The sequence below is a fragment of the Salvelinus alpinus genome, chromosome 5, assembly GCF_045679555.1.
Source record: "Salvelinus alpinus chromosome 5, SLU_Salpinus.1, whole genome shotgun sequence".
In the NCBI taxonomy this organism is placed as follows: domain Eukaryota; kingdom Metazoa; phylum Chordata; class Actinopteri; order Salmoniformes; family Salmonidae; genus Salvelinus; species Salvelinus alpinus.
The window spans coordinates 64,231,032-64,248,347 of record NC_092090.1 but is presented as its reverse complement, the minus strand read 5'-3'; the positions used below and the strand labels follow the sequence as shown (position 1 = coordinate 64,248,347).

At 42.9% G+C, this 17,316-nt stretch overlaps 1 protein-coding gene across 1 annotated transcript in view; it reads right to left on the bottom strand.

Moving 5' to 3' along the window:
• Positions 1 to 17,316, bottom strand: part of LOC139576505 (NMDA receptor synaptonuclear signaling and neuronal migration factor-like) — a 41,944-nt gene that overhangs the window by 23,827 nt on the left and 801 nt on the right. Inside the window, exons 2-5 of the mRNA XM_071402678.1 lie at positions 6,314 to 6,375; positions 4,965 to 5,831; positions 3,390 to 3,462; positions 2,357 to 2,362 (exon numbers count right to left, since the gene is read on the bottom strand). Of these exons, the coding sequence (XP_071258779.1) occupies positions 2,357 to 2,362; positions 3,390 to 3,462; positions 4,965 to 5,831; positions 6,314 to 6,375 (1,008 nt within the window). The remainder of the gene's footprint in view (positions 1 to 2,356; positions 2,363 to 3,389; positions 3,463 to 4,964; positions 5,832 to 6,313; positions 6,376 to 17,316) is intronic.

Genomic DNA, 17,316 nt, shown 5'->3' with positions numbered 1-17,316 from the left:
GTGTGTGTGTGTGTGTGTGTGTGTGTGTGTGTGTGTGTGTGTGTGTGTGTGTGTGTGTGTGTGTGTGTGTGTGTGTGTGTGTGTGCGTGTGTGTTGCCTACTGTGCATAAACTAGACTGCTGTATGCTGTGGTATAAACTAATAACTACTAATGAGGATTATAAAACAAATTACTTCACAACCTGTTCTATGAATACTGGACAGTGCACAATTAAGAAATAAGGTAAAAAAGACTCTGCTATGTGCTGAATATAGTTACAAGTACATTGCGTTGTTTGGCCCGAAGTCAACCCATTTACCGGTGACAGAATTCAGCACATAGCACGGTCTCGAGTGCTTCATTGCTTTAATAAAACAGTTACCAACATTAAAATAACAATACATTTAACGTGTTTAGTATAGTCTGTTTGAAACTCCACTTACTACTTGTAGCTGTATAGTCTGTTTGTTTGTGTTGGTCTTGGCTAGCTTAATGTTCCTGTTGGTAGCTAGCTAGCAGTCACTCACTTACAGCACCGTCATTAAAAGGGGCATGAGGGAAGCCCCACATGCCTACAATATTATGTTTTTCTATGTAGTGAGAACGCTCGGGAGCAAGCAATGTTGAAAGTAATCTATAAACGTGTTGCCCTTTTCTTAAATGTAGCTTTGTAATTAACTAAAACAAGCAGACAACAACAAAAATTGCATTCGAAAAAGGTGAAGTTTTTGCTGTGAGCCAATGGGGCAACCTAGGTAACCACAGGTTGTTTTCCCCATGGGCGGGAGAGGGTGCAACGTTATATCTAATACCAACTGGGACTATGCTAGCTAAACTGGATAACTATCTAGCCTACAGCTAGCCTAGTTATGTCTGCTAACGCTCTGTACATTGCCATTTATCGTCCATCCACTAAAAAAGTGTTCTGTGTCGCCTGGTGAACCATTCCGGCAGAAAATAGGAAGAGAATGGATCCTGTTCCTGGAGACAATGTACCAGGCGACACTTTTATAGTGGATGCACAATAAATGGCAATGTACAGATTAATGTGAACAAAACATCTTAAAAGTTAGCAGACATAACTAAATAAGCTTTCGGCTAGCTAGCTAGTTTAGCTAGCATAGCAACAATTGTTTGTTAGAAGTATAGAAAGAACAACCAGTGTTTTTCCCTAACAAAAATTGCCCAAAAAATTGACAACCAGTTTCTGTCCGGACTCTTTCCTCTAAAGGAATACTTAAATAGTATGAATTTAATTATCAAGATAAAGTTCATGAAAATGTGTCATTTATTTACATTTTATATGTTGGAAACCGTTTTATAGAAGCAATAAGGCACTCGAGACCGTGCTATGTGCAGAATACAGTCAAAGTTAAATGGGTTGACTGGCCCTTCGCTTCGCATCGGGCTGAACAACAGCATTTACCTGTGACTGTATTCAGCGCATAGTATGGTCTCTTGTGCCTTATTGCTTAATTATGAAATATAATCTATTCACTCTCAATGCATCCCAAATGGGAACCTATTTCCTTTAATGTACTCTACTTTTGACCAAGGTAGTGCCCTATATAGGGAATAGGGTGTCAGTTGGGATCTACTTCTATCTAGACGGGGACCACTAAAACAATGAGCGCCATAATGGCCTTTTCTTGAGACCACCTACAATGTGTACTTTTCATTACACTTATGCACTTGTGTATTATACAATATTGCATAACTACAGTAAGCCTATATTGCTCTAGGCAATTCTATGTTCCTTCCGAATGCGTCCTTTTGAAGAGTCAGTCGTCCTTTTGTTGCTCCGAATGAACTGATGAAGCCAAGCTTAAAACAACGTCAGTGTGGAGAGGGGTGTGTGTGTGTGTGTGTGTGTGTGTGTGTGTGTGTGTGTGTGTGTGTGTGTGTGTGTGTGTGTGTGTGTGTGTGTGTGTGTGTGTGTGTGTGTGTGTGTGTGTGTGTGTGTGTGTGTGTGTGTGTGTGTGTGTGTGTGTGTGTGTGAGTCATGACCCCGGCTACAGAGGAACAGAACAATACACTACCATCTCTAGTGTGACTCATTGTGCTACAGTACTGTGTATTTTATGTTCTGCATTGTTGATCCGTAGATTAATACAATTTAATACTAGCTATACTGTTAAAGTGAGAATTCAATCTGTACTTATTTACAATTTAGACCTATTGTGCAGAATATGTATTGTTTATTCATTGGAGCTTTGGATACTGTTGATGTTTTTCCGTAACATCGAACACTCAGTCCAGCAGGGGGGGGTTAAGAGGGGTTAATAAGGATGAGGGATACAGTGGGTAATAGCACACAGGGAGACATAGCCAAGAGTTTAACAGTGAGTTGTCTGAGGGGCACAGAGAGTTACTCACGATATACTGTAGGCGCAGGAGTTGGTGCAGGCCGTGTGGAGGAAGGGAAGGAAAGAGAGGAGAATCAAGTTAAGACCCTTTAGTAATAAATAAAGAACTTGACAGAGAGATATACGGTTGGGAGAGCTAGCTGTCAATCATATGCTATTCCAGTCAAGGACACTGTGTGCATCACAAATGGCACCCTATTCCCTATATAGTGCACTACTTTTCACCAGAGCCCTATGGGACCTGGTCAAAAGTACTGCACTATATAGGGGATATAGTGCAGTGCCTCCATGGGGAGTATGAGGGGGGGACAGATGACGCAGAGGGAAGGAGGGACAGCGACAGATGGAGAAGAAAAATAAACAAAGACGTTGACAGATGTGCACAGAGAGGGAGCGATGGAGAGAGAGAGAGAGCGTGGGATCCAGGGGGACGGCCAGATAGGAGATGAGTGGAGTGAGAGAGGGAGCAGGGAGAATGACAGTGGCGTGCTGGGAGTGCAGGGTGTGTGTGGGCCGTAATTACTAGTTCAACCAGACAGGTGATAATTAAGCAGTCAGCAGTGTGTGTGTGTGTGTGTGTGTGTGTGTGTGTGTGTGTGTGTGTGTGTGTGTGTGTGTGTGTGTGTGTGTGTGTGTGTGTGTGTGTGTGTGTGTGTGTGTGTGTGTGTGTGTGTGTGTGTGTGTGTGTGTGTACCTCGTGTGTGTATGTGTGTAGACTAATGAACCTGCTCATGCAACACACAGTGCCCAAGGTCCGAAGACCTTGCACAGTCATTAGCCCTTCTGTACTGCATGACAGAGCCTCTCTCAAACTACTGGCCTCCAACTGTGTCCAGGGTAGAGCCATGTGAAGGAGTCGAAACATCTCAAATGGCACCCTTTATAGAGCACTATATACTGTTGGGAATCCGGTGCATATTTGGGAGGCACTCTGAACTCTCATCTATCTTTAGATCCGTGTTGAGAACACAGAACTCTTGAAGAAGCCATGTCATGTTCGTTAGGAGTGTGTTATATCTGGACTGGGCGTATCCTATACTCACGCCTGCATTGTTGTGGTTGCCGTCTGGAAGCTGAACATATTCTCTTTGGGGAACCAGCTATTAGGGTTGTCCTCTACATACCAAGGAAACAAAGCAGAAGTTTAGCCCACAACATAAGACTCCAACTGTTGTTCTCTCTCAGCAGTTACCATGCTTCATACAATGTTAGAGCTGAGATCTGTATTAGGGGAAACAGTGCCACTGGCCACCATGGGGGATTTGTTATTGTTTTTGTTTATCAAAGCAGGGGTTATCAAACTTTTTGGGGGCCGGGGACCCCTTTTTTGATAGCAAATTAGTCAGGTACCCCCTCTAACCAAGTCTAGGGCCCTGGGAAAGAACATTTTAAAGGCTCGCCTCTTGGCATTGGAGAGAAAATTATGCCGTTTTCAAGCCAATTTCCTACAATTTTACACATTTTGTCATGGGGCAGAGATTTTGGGTTGTTGCAGCTTTAACGTTAATATCCTGCAATTCTACACATTTTTCCATGAGGCAGATAGAAAACTTTGGTGTTTTAAAGATTAAAATACAGTGCATTTACGAAAAATAAAGATTGTTGGGGAATACAAGAAGTATTGAGTTGAAAAATCTATAATTGGTGTACTGTGGATACCAAAATCCCTGTGAGCCTCCCAGGCTCATGTTAACCCAGGGTTAAGAACATAAATTCTAGTTTAATAATATTACATTGTATTGTATCACTCACTCTACACTTATTCCACAGATCCCTTGGCCAAAATGTGTTTAATCTGTTGTTAGTAATATTCATAAAAAATAAAAAAGAATTATGAGTTTATATATATTTTTACAGTATATATATATACAGTACCAGTAAAAAGCTTGGTCACACCTACTCATTCAAGGGTTTTTCTTTATTTTTACTATTTTCTACATTGTAGAAAAATAGTCAAGACATCAAAACTATGAAATAAGATATATGGAATCATGTAGTAACCAAAAAAATGTTAAACAAATCTAAATATATTTTATATTTTATATTGGCTCAAACACATTAAGAAGGAAAGAAATTCCACAAATTAACTTTTAACAAGGCACACCTGTTAATTGAAATGCATTTCAGGTGACTACCTCATGAAGCTGGTTGAGAGAATGCCAAGAGTGTGCAAAGCTGTCATCAAGGCAAAGGGTGGCTACTTTGAAGAATCTCAAATATAAAATATATTTTGATTTGTTTAACATTTTCTGGGTTACTACATGATTCCCTATGTGTTATTTCATAGTTTTGATGTCTTCACTATTATTCTATAGTAAAAATAAAGAAAAACCCTTGAATGAGTAGGTGTGATTGAGATTTAGCTGCGGGCCCCCTGCAGTACCTCCGCGGGCCCCACTGTTTGAAGTAACATCATTGTTGTTGTAATATTACAAACGGACATGGCAGTTTCACCGATACAGATTCCAACCTTAAGTGCTTTGCGTTTGAGAAAAACATTATGTTGCAAATTAATCTTATCATAGTGGACAAGGGATGGAGATAAAGAGATATATAGACACCTAAGGCCCCACTCCTATCCATTCTTCCCCCCCCCCCCCCCCCCTCCTCCTCCTCACCTCTCTCCTCAGCTGAGCCTTGTCTGTCTCTGTCTCGGTCCTCGCTGTACATCCTCTCCAGCTTCTTCCTTTGTTTGCCTCCGTCTTGCGGGGACGTCTCCAGATCCAGGGAGCGCTGGCTCTGACATGGGGCCCTGATGCAGGTCACAGACTCTGGGGTGCAGTCCTCCCTCGAGCCCCCCCTCCGCACCCCCCAGTCCCGGATGTTATGGGCGCTCCCCGAGCTCTGCAGGGGCTGGGACTGGGACCTGTGGTTCTGTGGGCCATGGTTATGGTTGCCATGGTGATGGTTGCCACCACCGCCACCGCGTTGGTATTTGCTGCCTGGTGGTTGTGGATTTGAGTACGAGGGCTGGTTGGAGGAGGGAGGAGGGGACAGGGGCTGCTTGAGCACCTCCAGCTCCAGGCTCTCCTCACTGCCTCGGCCCCCTAGCATGCCTCCCTCCCTAGTGATGGTGTAGACCCGCTGGGCAGCTGGCTTCAGGCCCGTCAGACTTCCCTCAGTGGACCTGGGAGGCGGCTGCTGCTCCTCAAAGGAGAAGCTGCGCTCCGCTGAGAGCCCTGCTGAGAGCCTGCGCTTGGACGGTCCTGTGGGCTGCAAACTATCTGGCTGCAGGGTGCTGGGCTGGGACTGGAGACTGCTGGGCTGTGAATGCAGGGTGCTGGGCTGGGGCTGGAGACTGCTGGGCTGTGAATGCAGGGTGCTGGGCTGTGACTGGAGACTGCTGGGCTGGGAATGCAGGGTGCTGGGCTGTGACTGGAGACTGTGGGCCTGGGGCTGATTCTGAGGGTGTAGGTTGTTGTGGAAACGACTGAGGTCAGGGGAGTCTGTGTCTTGGCCGATAAAGGTATCAGACAGCAGGTGATCTGGAGAGAGAGAGAGCGAGAGAGAGCGAGAGAGATAGAGAGAGAGGGGGCGAAGAGATGAGCTGTTCGTCTTGTGATCTCAAGGCCTTGGCAACATTTGAGCAAACATCAGGGAGCCAAGAAAGCTTTTGGGAGATGAGAGGGGGGATGAGATGTGAAGAGATGGATGACGGAGAAGGGGAATTGGTAGGGATTTTGAGAGGATAAGTTGAAGGATAGAAGGGGTTTGGCAGACTTGCCCGGTCCTGGGCCTTGGGAGGACACACCCTCTCACAGTAAAATATGCCAGATATAATGTGGTCAAATTTTCAGAGCATTCTCTGCTTCTAACTGCTATACAGTGAGATGAGAGGAAGGCCGAGTGATGAGGAAGGTCCTTGGAAATGTCAAGCCATGTAATGAGGAAAGCTCTGGAATGTACTAGATGAGGTTGGGATGTAGGCTACCAGATGAGGCTGGGCACAGGTGAAGAGGTTGCCTACCTGAGCCGGCACGGTTCTCAGGGTGTGTGTGAGACAGGTAATCTCCAAAAGCTCTGGCTGCTCTGCAAAAAGAAGCACAACACAACACTGATTAGCACTGGACCACTGGCAGCCTGCCTGCCTGCCTGACTGCCTGCCTGCCACCGTGAGCCTTCCTGCTGACTCCAACTGAGAGTGATTCACTATTCCAATGCGTCACCTACTCAGTAGCTAGCTACGTGCCAAATAGCTTCAGATTCCCTATAGTGTACTACTTTTGACCAGGGCCCATAGGGTTCTGGTTAAAAGTAGTGCACTTTAAATAGGAAATAGGGTTCCATTTGCGACGCAAGCAATGTTCTATGATTGTCTTGCGCAATCATTGATTAACCTGAACATTTGTCTCATTGACTTGACTTTACTCTGATTTCCCTATGGAACTGTCTTCTTAAGCCGAAACTACTCGAGAAGGTCACTTCACGCTGCTAGTCTATCTATACATCGCAAATATGTTCATGGTACGTGTCCTACACAGTGGCCATTATTCTCTCCTACAGAAGGTGAAATCCAATATGCAGTGTGTTCCAGACAGGTTTGATATGATTCCTCACGCTTGCACACACATACACAAATACACACACAGACAAGCACAGACACACACAAGCACACATAGTCGCATGGGGAGCACTGGGCATGGAGAGTTAGAAGAAGGATGTGGGAGACTGAGTATGTACATGAAATCAATCGTTACCTTCGTAAAACTTAAAAGCACTCCTTTCACATGTCACAAATTCAATCTCCCCTACGGTTTCTTAGCATGGGCCTGGGGATAGATTTGCAATACGAAACAAAAGCCGCGTGCAATTCTCTTCTCCAGATTTAATACTTCCTAATACGATCTGCCATGCACTGTACCACACACAGTAGCAGGGTCATTTAATTCGGTTTTAGACTTTTGTGACAAATGTGTCTTGCATATGGCACCCTACAGTATTTCCTAACAGCGCACTACTTTTCACCAGGGGCCACGGGGCTTTGGTCAGAGGTAGTGGACCTATATAGGGAATAGGGTGCCATTTGGAACACACACAGAGGCGTTCTAACTGGCCAACTTGGAATGTGAACAGTGCTTCAGACATGGTCATGTGAAGGCTGTAAACTGTGCAGACTTTTTATTCCAGCTCAGTGCTAAACTACCAGATTACAATCAAGACCATTGTTGAATCAGGTTTTAAGTGTTGTGCCGGAACAAAAGCCTGCACAATCTGCAGCTCCATGACCAACCCTCTGACAAAGGATTTCATACGGAACATCTTTATGAATACTTAAAACGTAATAGGGTGGGTTATGAAATATTACCATACAATTCATTATAATTCTTCAACATCAATTTCTTTAAAAAAATCCTTTTCCCAATTCCCTTTCCCTTAAAATGTGGAGTGAATGTGGAAATGTTTTATTTAGTGGCTAGAGCTATTGTTCTCGCTCTCTTAATTGGCAACAGGAAAAAAAACATGGTCAGCAGTACTAAGTGGTTTAATAGTGGTAATTAGATCAACTCTCGAACGCAAACACATTTCTACAAACACATTTCTACAAACACATTTCTAAGCACACCCACATAGCTATGCAGACTTCACATAATATTGGCTAGAGACACGGAGGATATAGCCTAACACAAGTAGAGCATGTGCGCACATATTTACACACATATGACACGCATGCGTGCGTGCGCGCACACACACACACACACACACACCTACATAGATACACAGGGCTATAATCCTCCCCCCCAGTCAGTGGTGCTGGCTGGTGTTGTGCAGTCTGTACACATCTCCGGGGGATGCTGCTATGAAATGGGATTGCTTTGTTGTTGTAGCCATGGCCATCTCCCTGCTACAACACACACACTCAAACTAATTAAATATGAGGCAGCACGTGTAGCAGCTCTCTCCCTGAAAACGCAGGTTGGCATTTATTGGGATGACTCATGTACTGGAGGCAGCTCTGTAGTCACTAGCTAGCACAGGCACAAAGTCATAAAATCAGATTTTAAACCAAACCCTAACCTTAACCACACTGCTAACCTTATGCCTAACCCTAACCTCACTGCTAACCTTATGCCTAACCCTAACCTAACCACACTGCTAACCTTATGCCTAACCCTAAGCACACTGCTAACCTTATGCCTAACCCTAACCTTAACCGCACTGCTAACCTTATGCCTAACTCTAACCACACTGCTAATGTTATGCCTAACCTTAACCACACTGCTAACCTTATGCCTAAACCTAACCTTAAATGAAGACCAAAAAGCAATTTTGTGTTTTCATAAATGTTTCCGATATATAGGCTAGCTAATTTTGACTCTGCAGCTGGCACATCTAGTGGAAATCGCTTCATCCCAATAAACAACCTGCCCTGAAAAGTCCCAGTAACTGATAGAGAGAGGGAGAGGAGAGAATGCTATCATCCCTTATCTCTCTGGCTCCACTCCTTCCTATACACATTCTAAAGGGATGTGTGTAAAAGGTCATGGGGATGACAAAACACATTCACAACAACCACTTCCAGAGGACAAACTAGCTAGTGGCATGGAGCCAATCTCCTTGTGACACTACAAAGGTCCAATATAACACCAACTGATATATCCCTGTTCCTAGCTCACCTTGGATTGCAATCATGCTTATTGAAGTAAGAAAGTGGAGAAGATTATTTAAGAAAAGTGATGTAAAACCAAATTGCATGTTCTGTGAAAGCAGAGCAAATGCCTTTGCTTTTGTCTGTGGTGCTGCAATGTATAGGGAAGTAAACACCCTCATGTATACAGTGGTGTGGTCAGGCAGGAATAGTGTAGCCAAGCCTTGTCACGTTCCTGACCTTATTTCCTTTATTTTGTCTTTGTTTAGTATGGTCAGGACGTGAGCTGGGTGGGCATTCTATGTTATGTGTTTCTATGTTGGGTTCTTTTCAATTAGCCTGATATGGTTCTCAATCAGGGGCAGGTGTTTTACGTTTCCTCTGATTGAGAACCATATGAAGGTAGGCTGTTCTCACTGTTTGTTTGTGGGTGATTGTGTGTGTTGTTACCACACGGGACTGTTTCGTTTGTTAGTTTGTTCCTGTTCGTGCGTTCTTCGTTGTCTGTAAGTTCTCATGTTCAGGTCTGTTTACGTCGTTTGTTATTTTGTTGTTGTTCAAGTGTGCTTCGTGTTCGTCTTTAAATAAATCATTATGAATTCAACCTACGCTGCATATTGGTCCGATCCATGCTCCTCCTCAGACGAGGAGAAGAACGAACGTTACAAGCCTATACATCACGCTGCTGTGCCTGGGGACATATACAGTGGGGAGAACAAGTATTTGATAAACTGCCGATTTTGCAGGTTTTCCTACTTACAAAGCATGTAGAGGTCTGTAATGTTTTATCATAGGTACACTTCAACTGTGAGAGACGGAATCTAAAACAAATCCAGAAAATCACATTGTATGATTTTTAAGTAATTAATTTGCATTTTATTGCATGACATCAGTATTTGATACATCAGAAAAGCCAAACTTAATATTTGGTACAGAAACCTTTGTTTGCAATTACAGAGATCATACGTTTCCTGTAGTTCTTGGCCAGGTTTGTACACACTGCAGCAGGGATTTTGGCCCACTCCTCCATACAGACCTTCTCCAGATCCTTCAGGTTTCGGGGCTGTCACTGGGCAATACGGACTTTCAGCTCCCTCCAAAGATTTTCTATTGGGTTCAGGTCTGGAGACTGGCTAGGCCACTCCAGGACCTTGAGATGCTTCTTACGGAGCCACTCCTTAGTTGCCCTGGCTGTGTGTTTCGGGTCGTTGTCATGCTGGAAGACACAGCCACGACCCATCTTCAATGCTCTTACTGAGGGAAGGAGGTTGTTGGCCAAGAACTCACGATACATGGCCCCATCCATCCTCCCCTCAATACGGTGCAGTCATCCTGTCCCCTTTGCAGAAAAGCATCCCCAAAGAATGATGTTTCCACCTCCATGCTTCACGGTTGGGATGGTGTTCTTGGGGTTGTACTCATCCTTCTTCTTCCTCCAAACACGGCGAGTGGAGTTTAGACCAAAAAGCTCTATTTTTGTCTCGTCAGACCACATGACCTTCTCCCATTCCTCCTCTGGATCATCCAGATGGTCATTGGCAAACTTTAGACAGGCTTGGACATGCGCTGGCTTGAGCAGGGGGACCTTGCGTGCGCTGCAGGATTTTAATCCATGACGGCGTAGTGTGTTACTAATGGTTTTCTTTGAGACTGTGGTCCCGGCTCTCTTCAGGTCATTGACCAGGTCCTGCCGTGTAGTTCTGGGCTGATCCCTCACCTTCCTCATGATCATTGATGCCCCACGAGGTGAGATCTTGCATGGAGCCCCAGACCGAGGGTGATTGACCGTCATCTTGAACTTCTTCCATTTTCTAATAATTGCGCCAACAGTTGTTGCCTTCTCACCAAGCTGCTTGCCTATTGTCCTGTAGCCCATCCCAGCCTTGTGCAGGTCTACAATTTTATCCCTGATGTCCTTACACAGCTCTCTGGTCTTGGCCATTGTGGAGAGGTTGGAGTCTGTTTGATTGAGTGTATGGACAGGTGTCTTTTATACAGGTAACGAGTTCAAACAGGTGCAGTTAATACAGGTAATGAGTCGAGAACAGGAGGGCTTCTTAAAGAAAAACTAACAGGTCTGTGAGAGCCGGAATTCTTACTGGTTGGTAGGTGATCAAATACTTATGTCATGCAATAAAATGCAAATGAATTACTTAAAAATCATACAATGTGATTTTCTGGATTTTTGTTTTAGATTCCGTCTCTCACAGTTGAAGTGTACCTATGATAAAAATTACAGACCTCTACATGCTTTGTAAGTAGGAAAACCTGCAAAATCGGCAGTGTATCAAATACTTGTTCTCCCCACTGTACATACAGTGTGGTGCAATGTAAATACATTATACTGATGTGTATGCAGAGGGCTGTGACGACAAAATGCATTAGGGGCCTTAATAGAGGACATGAGTAGGGTAACCTGACCAGGAAAAACTACAGGCCCTAGTTATAAGCCCAGAGTTGTTCCTCATCAGGTAATCAGGAAGGAATCCTGGCCCTTAGACATGAAGAAAGAAAAGTGCAGCTCAATGAGGTAGTGCCTGAAGTAACTGTCTTAAGCCTCTTTCTACCATTTGGGTCAAAAAGCCAGCCTTCAGTGTTCTGGCCCTGGGTGTCTTAGTGAAATCATGAGTGTAGCCCAGCTACTGGGTGTCTCATTGACACCAAACCGGGCTCTTTTATAATGTGTTAGAGTCATTTGGGAAAGAGGGGCACAGAGTGTTCCTGCTCAGCCACTGAATCTCATCACAGATCTCCTAACTGAGGGGATGACCTCTTTATGAGACACCCTATGTATCTCTCTCTCCCCATCTTTCTCACCTTCCCTCTCTCCCTCCATCCCACCCTCTCTCTCTCTCTCGCCTTTCCCTAGAGTCTTCCTCTCTATCTCCCTCAGTCCCTCTCTCTCTCGCCTTCTCTTCTCGACTCTGTTCTCTCTCCAATACAAATACATCCAATTGAGTGAAATGACAAGATGACACAACAAATATCAAGTTGGCCACTTAGCGTCTTAGTTTCTTGTCCTCAATTGCTCTCTCTCTTTCTCTCTCTCTCTCTCTCGCTCTCTCTCTCGGGGAGTCAAATGGAAATCTCTAATTTGGCAGGCCTTCAAAGTACCTGCTGGCCGCTTTCTCCGTTTCACTCTCTACACTGTGGTTCTTAGGTGATTAAATTGATGTTTATCAGAGTCCGTAAGAATGATTGCTTCGTAATTGGATTAAACAACAACAACAACAACACCAGATGTAGGAAATCACTGGGTAGTTAATGCCAAGTAAGCTTAATCAGTATTTTGACCACACGCAGACAGTCTCAGCCTACGGCACCGTGTTCCCTACATAGTGCACTAGGTTTGACCAGGGCCTCTATTGGGAACAGGGTGCCATTTGGAACGCAACCCTCAGCCCTACTTTGCATAACACGATGAGTTATGCTGAGCGCGAGCACCGTAGCCGGCCCAGCCGCTGAGTGTGCAGTGTTAGTTTCTGACCCGCTGTGTCCTGCGTTCCATTCTGCTGTTCCGTCTGCCGTTGGCGCAACAGTAACTCGGGCGTAATTACTCAGATCAATGCGGGCCAGGCAGCCTCCACTGTACAGTATCACTGTCTCCCTGTGTCATTCCAGTCCAGGCTCCCTCTACAGGCTGTAATCAAAGTAATTACAGCAGCTAGATACCACAGATACATCCTCTCTGCACTGTAATCCCTGCCATACAGAGAGGGGGGTGATAGGGAGTGAGAGAGAGAGAGCGCCCACTCTATTATCATCTGGGAGCCCTAATCTAAAGTATTTGTCCTCTCTGGATATCGCTCTGTGTCCCTCTGACTGCCTGAGAGCACAGAGAGAAAATTGAACACAAGTTGGGTGAAAAGGCTGGCGGCTTAATTAAGATACATTAGTACTGAGATGGCCTGAGATTCAGACAATAAATACTAGGTGTCAGGCAGACAATTACCTCTCTGTCAGAAGTGGCTGTAGGTTCAGCACTAGGGCAGCGTGTGACTGTGTAATACAACGATTGCGTCCGAACTGGCACCCTAGTCCCTACACAGTGTGCTACTTTTGACTAAAGGGCTCTGGTCAAAAGTAGTTGACTATATAGGGAATAAGGTGCCAGTTTGGACGCACCCACCCCAACGCCAATGTACAATATCCTAATGGAATACACCAAGAGGCTGCTGAACCAGCTATTCCTCATATCAATGCCATGGCACCAGATGCGTCTCAGGCCTGTAATGTGGATGTAGAATAATTAGGACAGAAGCCAAGATGCGCAGTAATAACCAGAAAGGGCTAATCGTGACTGTAATGGAGCTAACCTCCACTGTGCTCTCTCTGCTGTGTTCAGCAATACCTTAAGCACTGCTCTGCAAGTGGCCACACAATACATTCTGCCTGGTATGATGAGTAGAGCCATGACATGACATTGTACAACAGATGAAACAGTTTCGTCAACACTTCCGGAGTTCTATTGACTTGCATAGCCAGAGAAAGCGAACTTCAATCCGCCTGCAATAATTGTCCTCCTAATTCTACTAAAATACCCATTGTAGCCAAGTATACACTTATTCTAATGTTACCAGGCCAAATACATCAATATTTTGTTCCAGTGCATTGTCAGGTACACATCAGTCCATTTACCTTGAGGGCATAAATATACCTCTTGGCTGAAACCACTCTCAGTCTTGTGTCCAGCAACCGTCCAGTCCAGCATTGCAAGATGAATAATAGAACATACCAGAATAAAGAAGTAGACGATATCCTGTCTGTGTCCTTACCTTGTTACCCATTTTACCTTTATTCTAGCAGTAAATAAGATATGTCGTAAGATATGTCCTGGGTAACACGGGGTAATTGTCAGAACAAGGGTGTCCATGTTAGCTACATGGGAAAAGTGACCTTCAATGTTTAGCCGCTGGTGTTGGAGACCAATCAGCCAGCGATTGTGATTCTGAGGCAGAAGTGATGTAAAACCACACCACCATTACATTGATGGATTTTATAGTCTATCTACTAGATGGTTAAAAAAAAGTCCATAACTCATGGGAATTATACCATCATAGTGTTTAAAGTGAACACTAAAGTTAAGGGTGATTGCTTTCTGAAGAGTCTGGAACATGTCTCGAAATCTGTCATAGAAAAAGTGGAAAACACAGCTCTTGGGCCTCAGTCCAATAATATGTGTCTTTGATAATGTGATCAGTTTGATTGACGGTGTGTGTTAGAGAGACAGAAAGACTAAGATGAGAAACAGAGAATGAGAGGAGAATGAGAGAGTGTGTGAGACAGAAAGAGATTGTGTGCGGGTATGTGAGAGAGAGAGGTGGAAAGAGAGAGGTAGAGCGAGAGAGTGGTAGAGAGGTAGAGAGAGGTAGAAAGAGAGTGGTAGAGAGAAAGAGAGGTATAGAGAGGTAGAGAGAGAGAGAGGTCGAAAGAGAGAGAGAGGTAGATACAGGGGTAGAGAGGGGTAGAGGTTGAGTGAGAGAGGGAGAGGTAGAAAGAAAGAAAGAGGTAGAGAGAGAGAGAGATAAAGAAAGAGAGCGTATAAAATACATTTTCTGGTACACCATAGATGCCAGAGACTGTTGGTTGGAAAGCTTAAAAATTATGGAAACGTTTTAGAAATGTGTTGTTGCCTATATGCTACATGCCATTTGGAAATCAAGGGTTTAGGATTCATTTTTGTGTGCAGTTGATTGGTAGCATTTCATATGCCTTTTCATATCAGATCACACACTCACACATATAGGGTTCTTCAGTTTGTTCCCATAGGTGAACCCTTTTTGGTGCTAGCTAGAAGCCTTTGCTTCTACCTAGCACCCTAGAACCCTTTATGTATGGTTCTTCATAGAACCCCCTGTATATGGTTGTACCTAGAACCCTTTATGAAGGGTTCGGCCTAGAACCCTATATGATATGAAGGGTTCTACAGAGAACCCTTTTATCTTTGGAGGGTTCTTCCTAGAACCCTCTATGAATGGTTCCACCAGCCTTATTAGCCTTTAATTTAAAATGATTTCTGACAATACATTACATATATCATAATGCCTTTCTTCGAGGGCCAAGTTATACCCATAATACAGTGGTGTTAGGAAACTCCTGGTTTAGAGGCCACATCAGGCCTGCAAATCACATTATGCTGGCTTGCAAAGGGATGTGAAATTACTATTGGAATCCAGACAGAGATAGGATATCCAACAAGTGGAATTTTGAATCACCTGCAACCTGCATTCAGAATGACTGCCAGGGTAGAGAAGACTGAATACTGAGACTACCTCAATCATCTATACTAATAACAAATTGGATTCGTTTTGAAAAAAGATATGCTATTTATCTTTGTGTAGCATAAAATGAATCAATGAAGGTACATGCAAAAACACAGATATTAAAAACAATTCTGAAAATCACCCTGCAGTAGAGCATGCTGGGAAATATGATAAATGCTTCTATGTAGAATCCTTCTTGCCTGCCAAAAGAATCATCAAATAACCCTTTCTTCCAAAAACAGTTCTTAGGATATCAAATGTTCTAGGTAGAACCCTTTGCCTTACAAAGAACCATTGACTTCCAAAATGGGTTCTTCAGATCAAAACGGTTATTGGTAGAAGCCTATCCCTGCGCAAATAACCCTTTTGTAAACCTTTTTTCTAGGAGTGTAAATAACTTATCAACATATGTTAAATGTCATTACCCCATCATGGCTACTGGGCATTAAGAAGCTTGATTAGTACAAAGGGTACTGCTTGAGTTACAACACAATAGCCTACAGTAGATAAATGGGTGATTTTGCAATTATGGCCATATGTAACATGTAAAAAAAAATGTTTTGTCAGGAACCATAAACTGGTAATGCCCGTGACTATTTTATTTGACAATACATGGACTTTACTCAATTTTCCTCTGTTTCCCTCTGCACATGTCATTACCATTGCATTATAAAACATTCCATTTTAATTTAAAACTGATTGAAAAACATCATGGGTTTTTGGATTATTTGGTTTATCTGACTATAGGATTTGGTACCACCACATTTATAAATAATTATTTTAATACCTTAATCCATAAATATGGGCTTTTGCTGGCTGTGCTTGTATACCTGCACGGAGGCTACCGTCAACAATGTCATTTCTTGTTCAAATTATTATATCATTTTTACATTAGTTATATTGGGAACATATTTCTACTTGATGTAGACAGATGTGTGATATTTAATGTTTACATGTATTTTTTCTTAAGGAATATGTGTACATTAAGGTGGTAATGACTCTGTGGCAGTAATACATTGCATTAGTTGTTTAAAATAAGTGAATGGAAATCGGTATCTAAAATATCATTGATTGCTACAAAGACAGTAAAATATCATTGATTGCTACAAAGACAGTAAAATATCATTTACTAAGCACTATTGAGCAGGGGTATACCCATTTTATACTAAAGGTATACAAATAGTCGCTACTTTGTAATGGTAATAATCTGGAAATCGTCATTACCGACACATTTTGTGGTGGTAATGACAGTGCTGGTAATGACAATTTGCAACATTTATGGATTTACCCGCCAGGCCATGAGTTTTACTTGGTTAATATGATCAGCTATCGTTTGATCAATTCCAACCACAACATAATGAAACATTTTCTTTCAAATAGAGGATAACCTAGATGAGTTAGAGCCTTTGCTGTAATGACTCAGAATATTCTCTGATCTTGACATATTCAAAGTGACTTTTCTTGAAGATGGAGACATAATATAATACACGCTCCATGGCATATCCTTGTTCTCCACGGTCAGTTCCCAGTTCATGTGTGACTTATGATAAAAGCACTATAATGTATCGTTTTGTTCAGAGTAACGGTAATGACATAAAATTGTGGGACAACTGTATTTTGTAGAAAATAATATATATATTTAGGACTTATGACACATAACAAATCTATATAGCTTTCATTTATTTGACTCCTTTTCTAACCAGGTGCATTAAATATTTACAAATGATCATAATTTTCATGTTGAAATACATAGCAGAAGATCAAACGTCAGGGTGTGGGACAATTGCCTTCTCAGTGCGAAACAGTGGAATACAGGAATAAAATACTTTTGAAAATGACTCAAAAAACATATTTGAAAAATGAACAAAACGTTTAAGCTTATTTTAGTGTCAACTTATATGTGTAAAAGAAAACACTTTTTTTCTTTAACATAGTTGCAAAATCGACCGAATAAGTAGTATAGCCTACAAATAAATGTCTCAGTGGTCTTACTAACTCGTATTGCTCAAAGCATATCTGTTACATATTCACATGGCTGTCCAATGACTTGAAAAAAAATGCATTATCATTGTAGCTAGCCCAATAAAAATAAAATGCATTCGAGGAATATAAATTATGGGC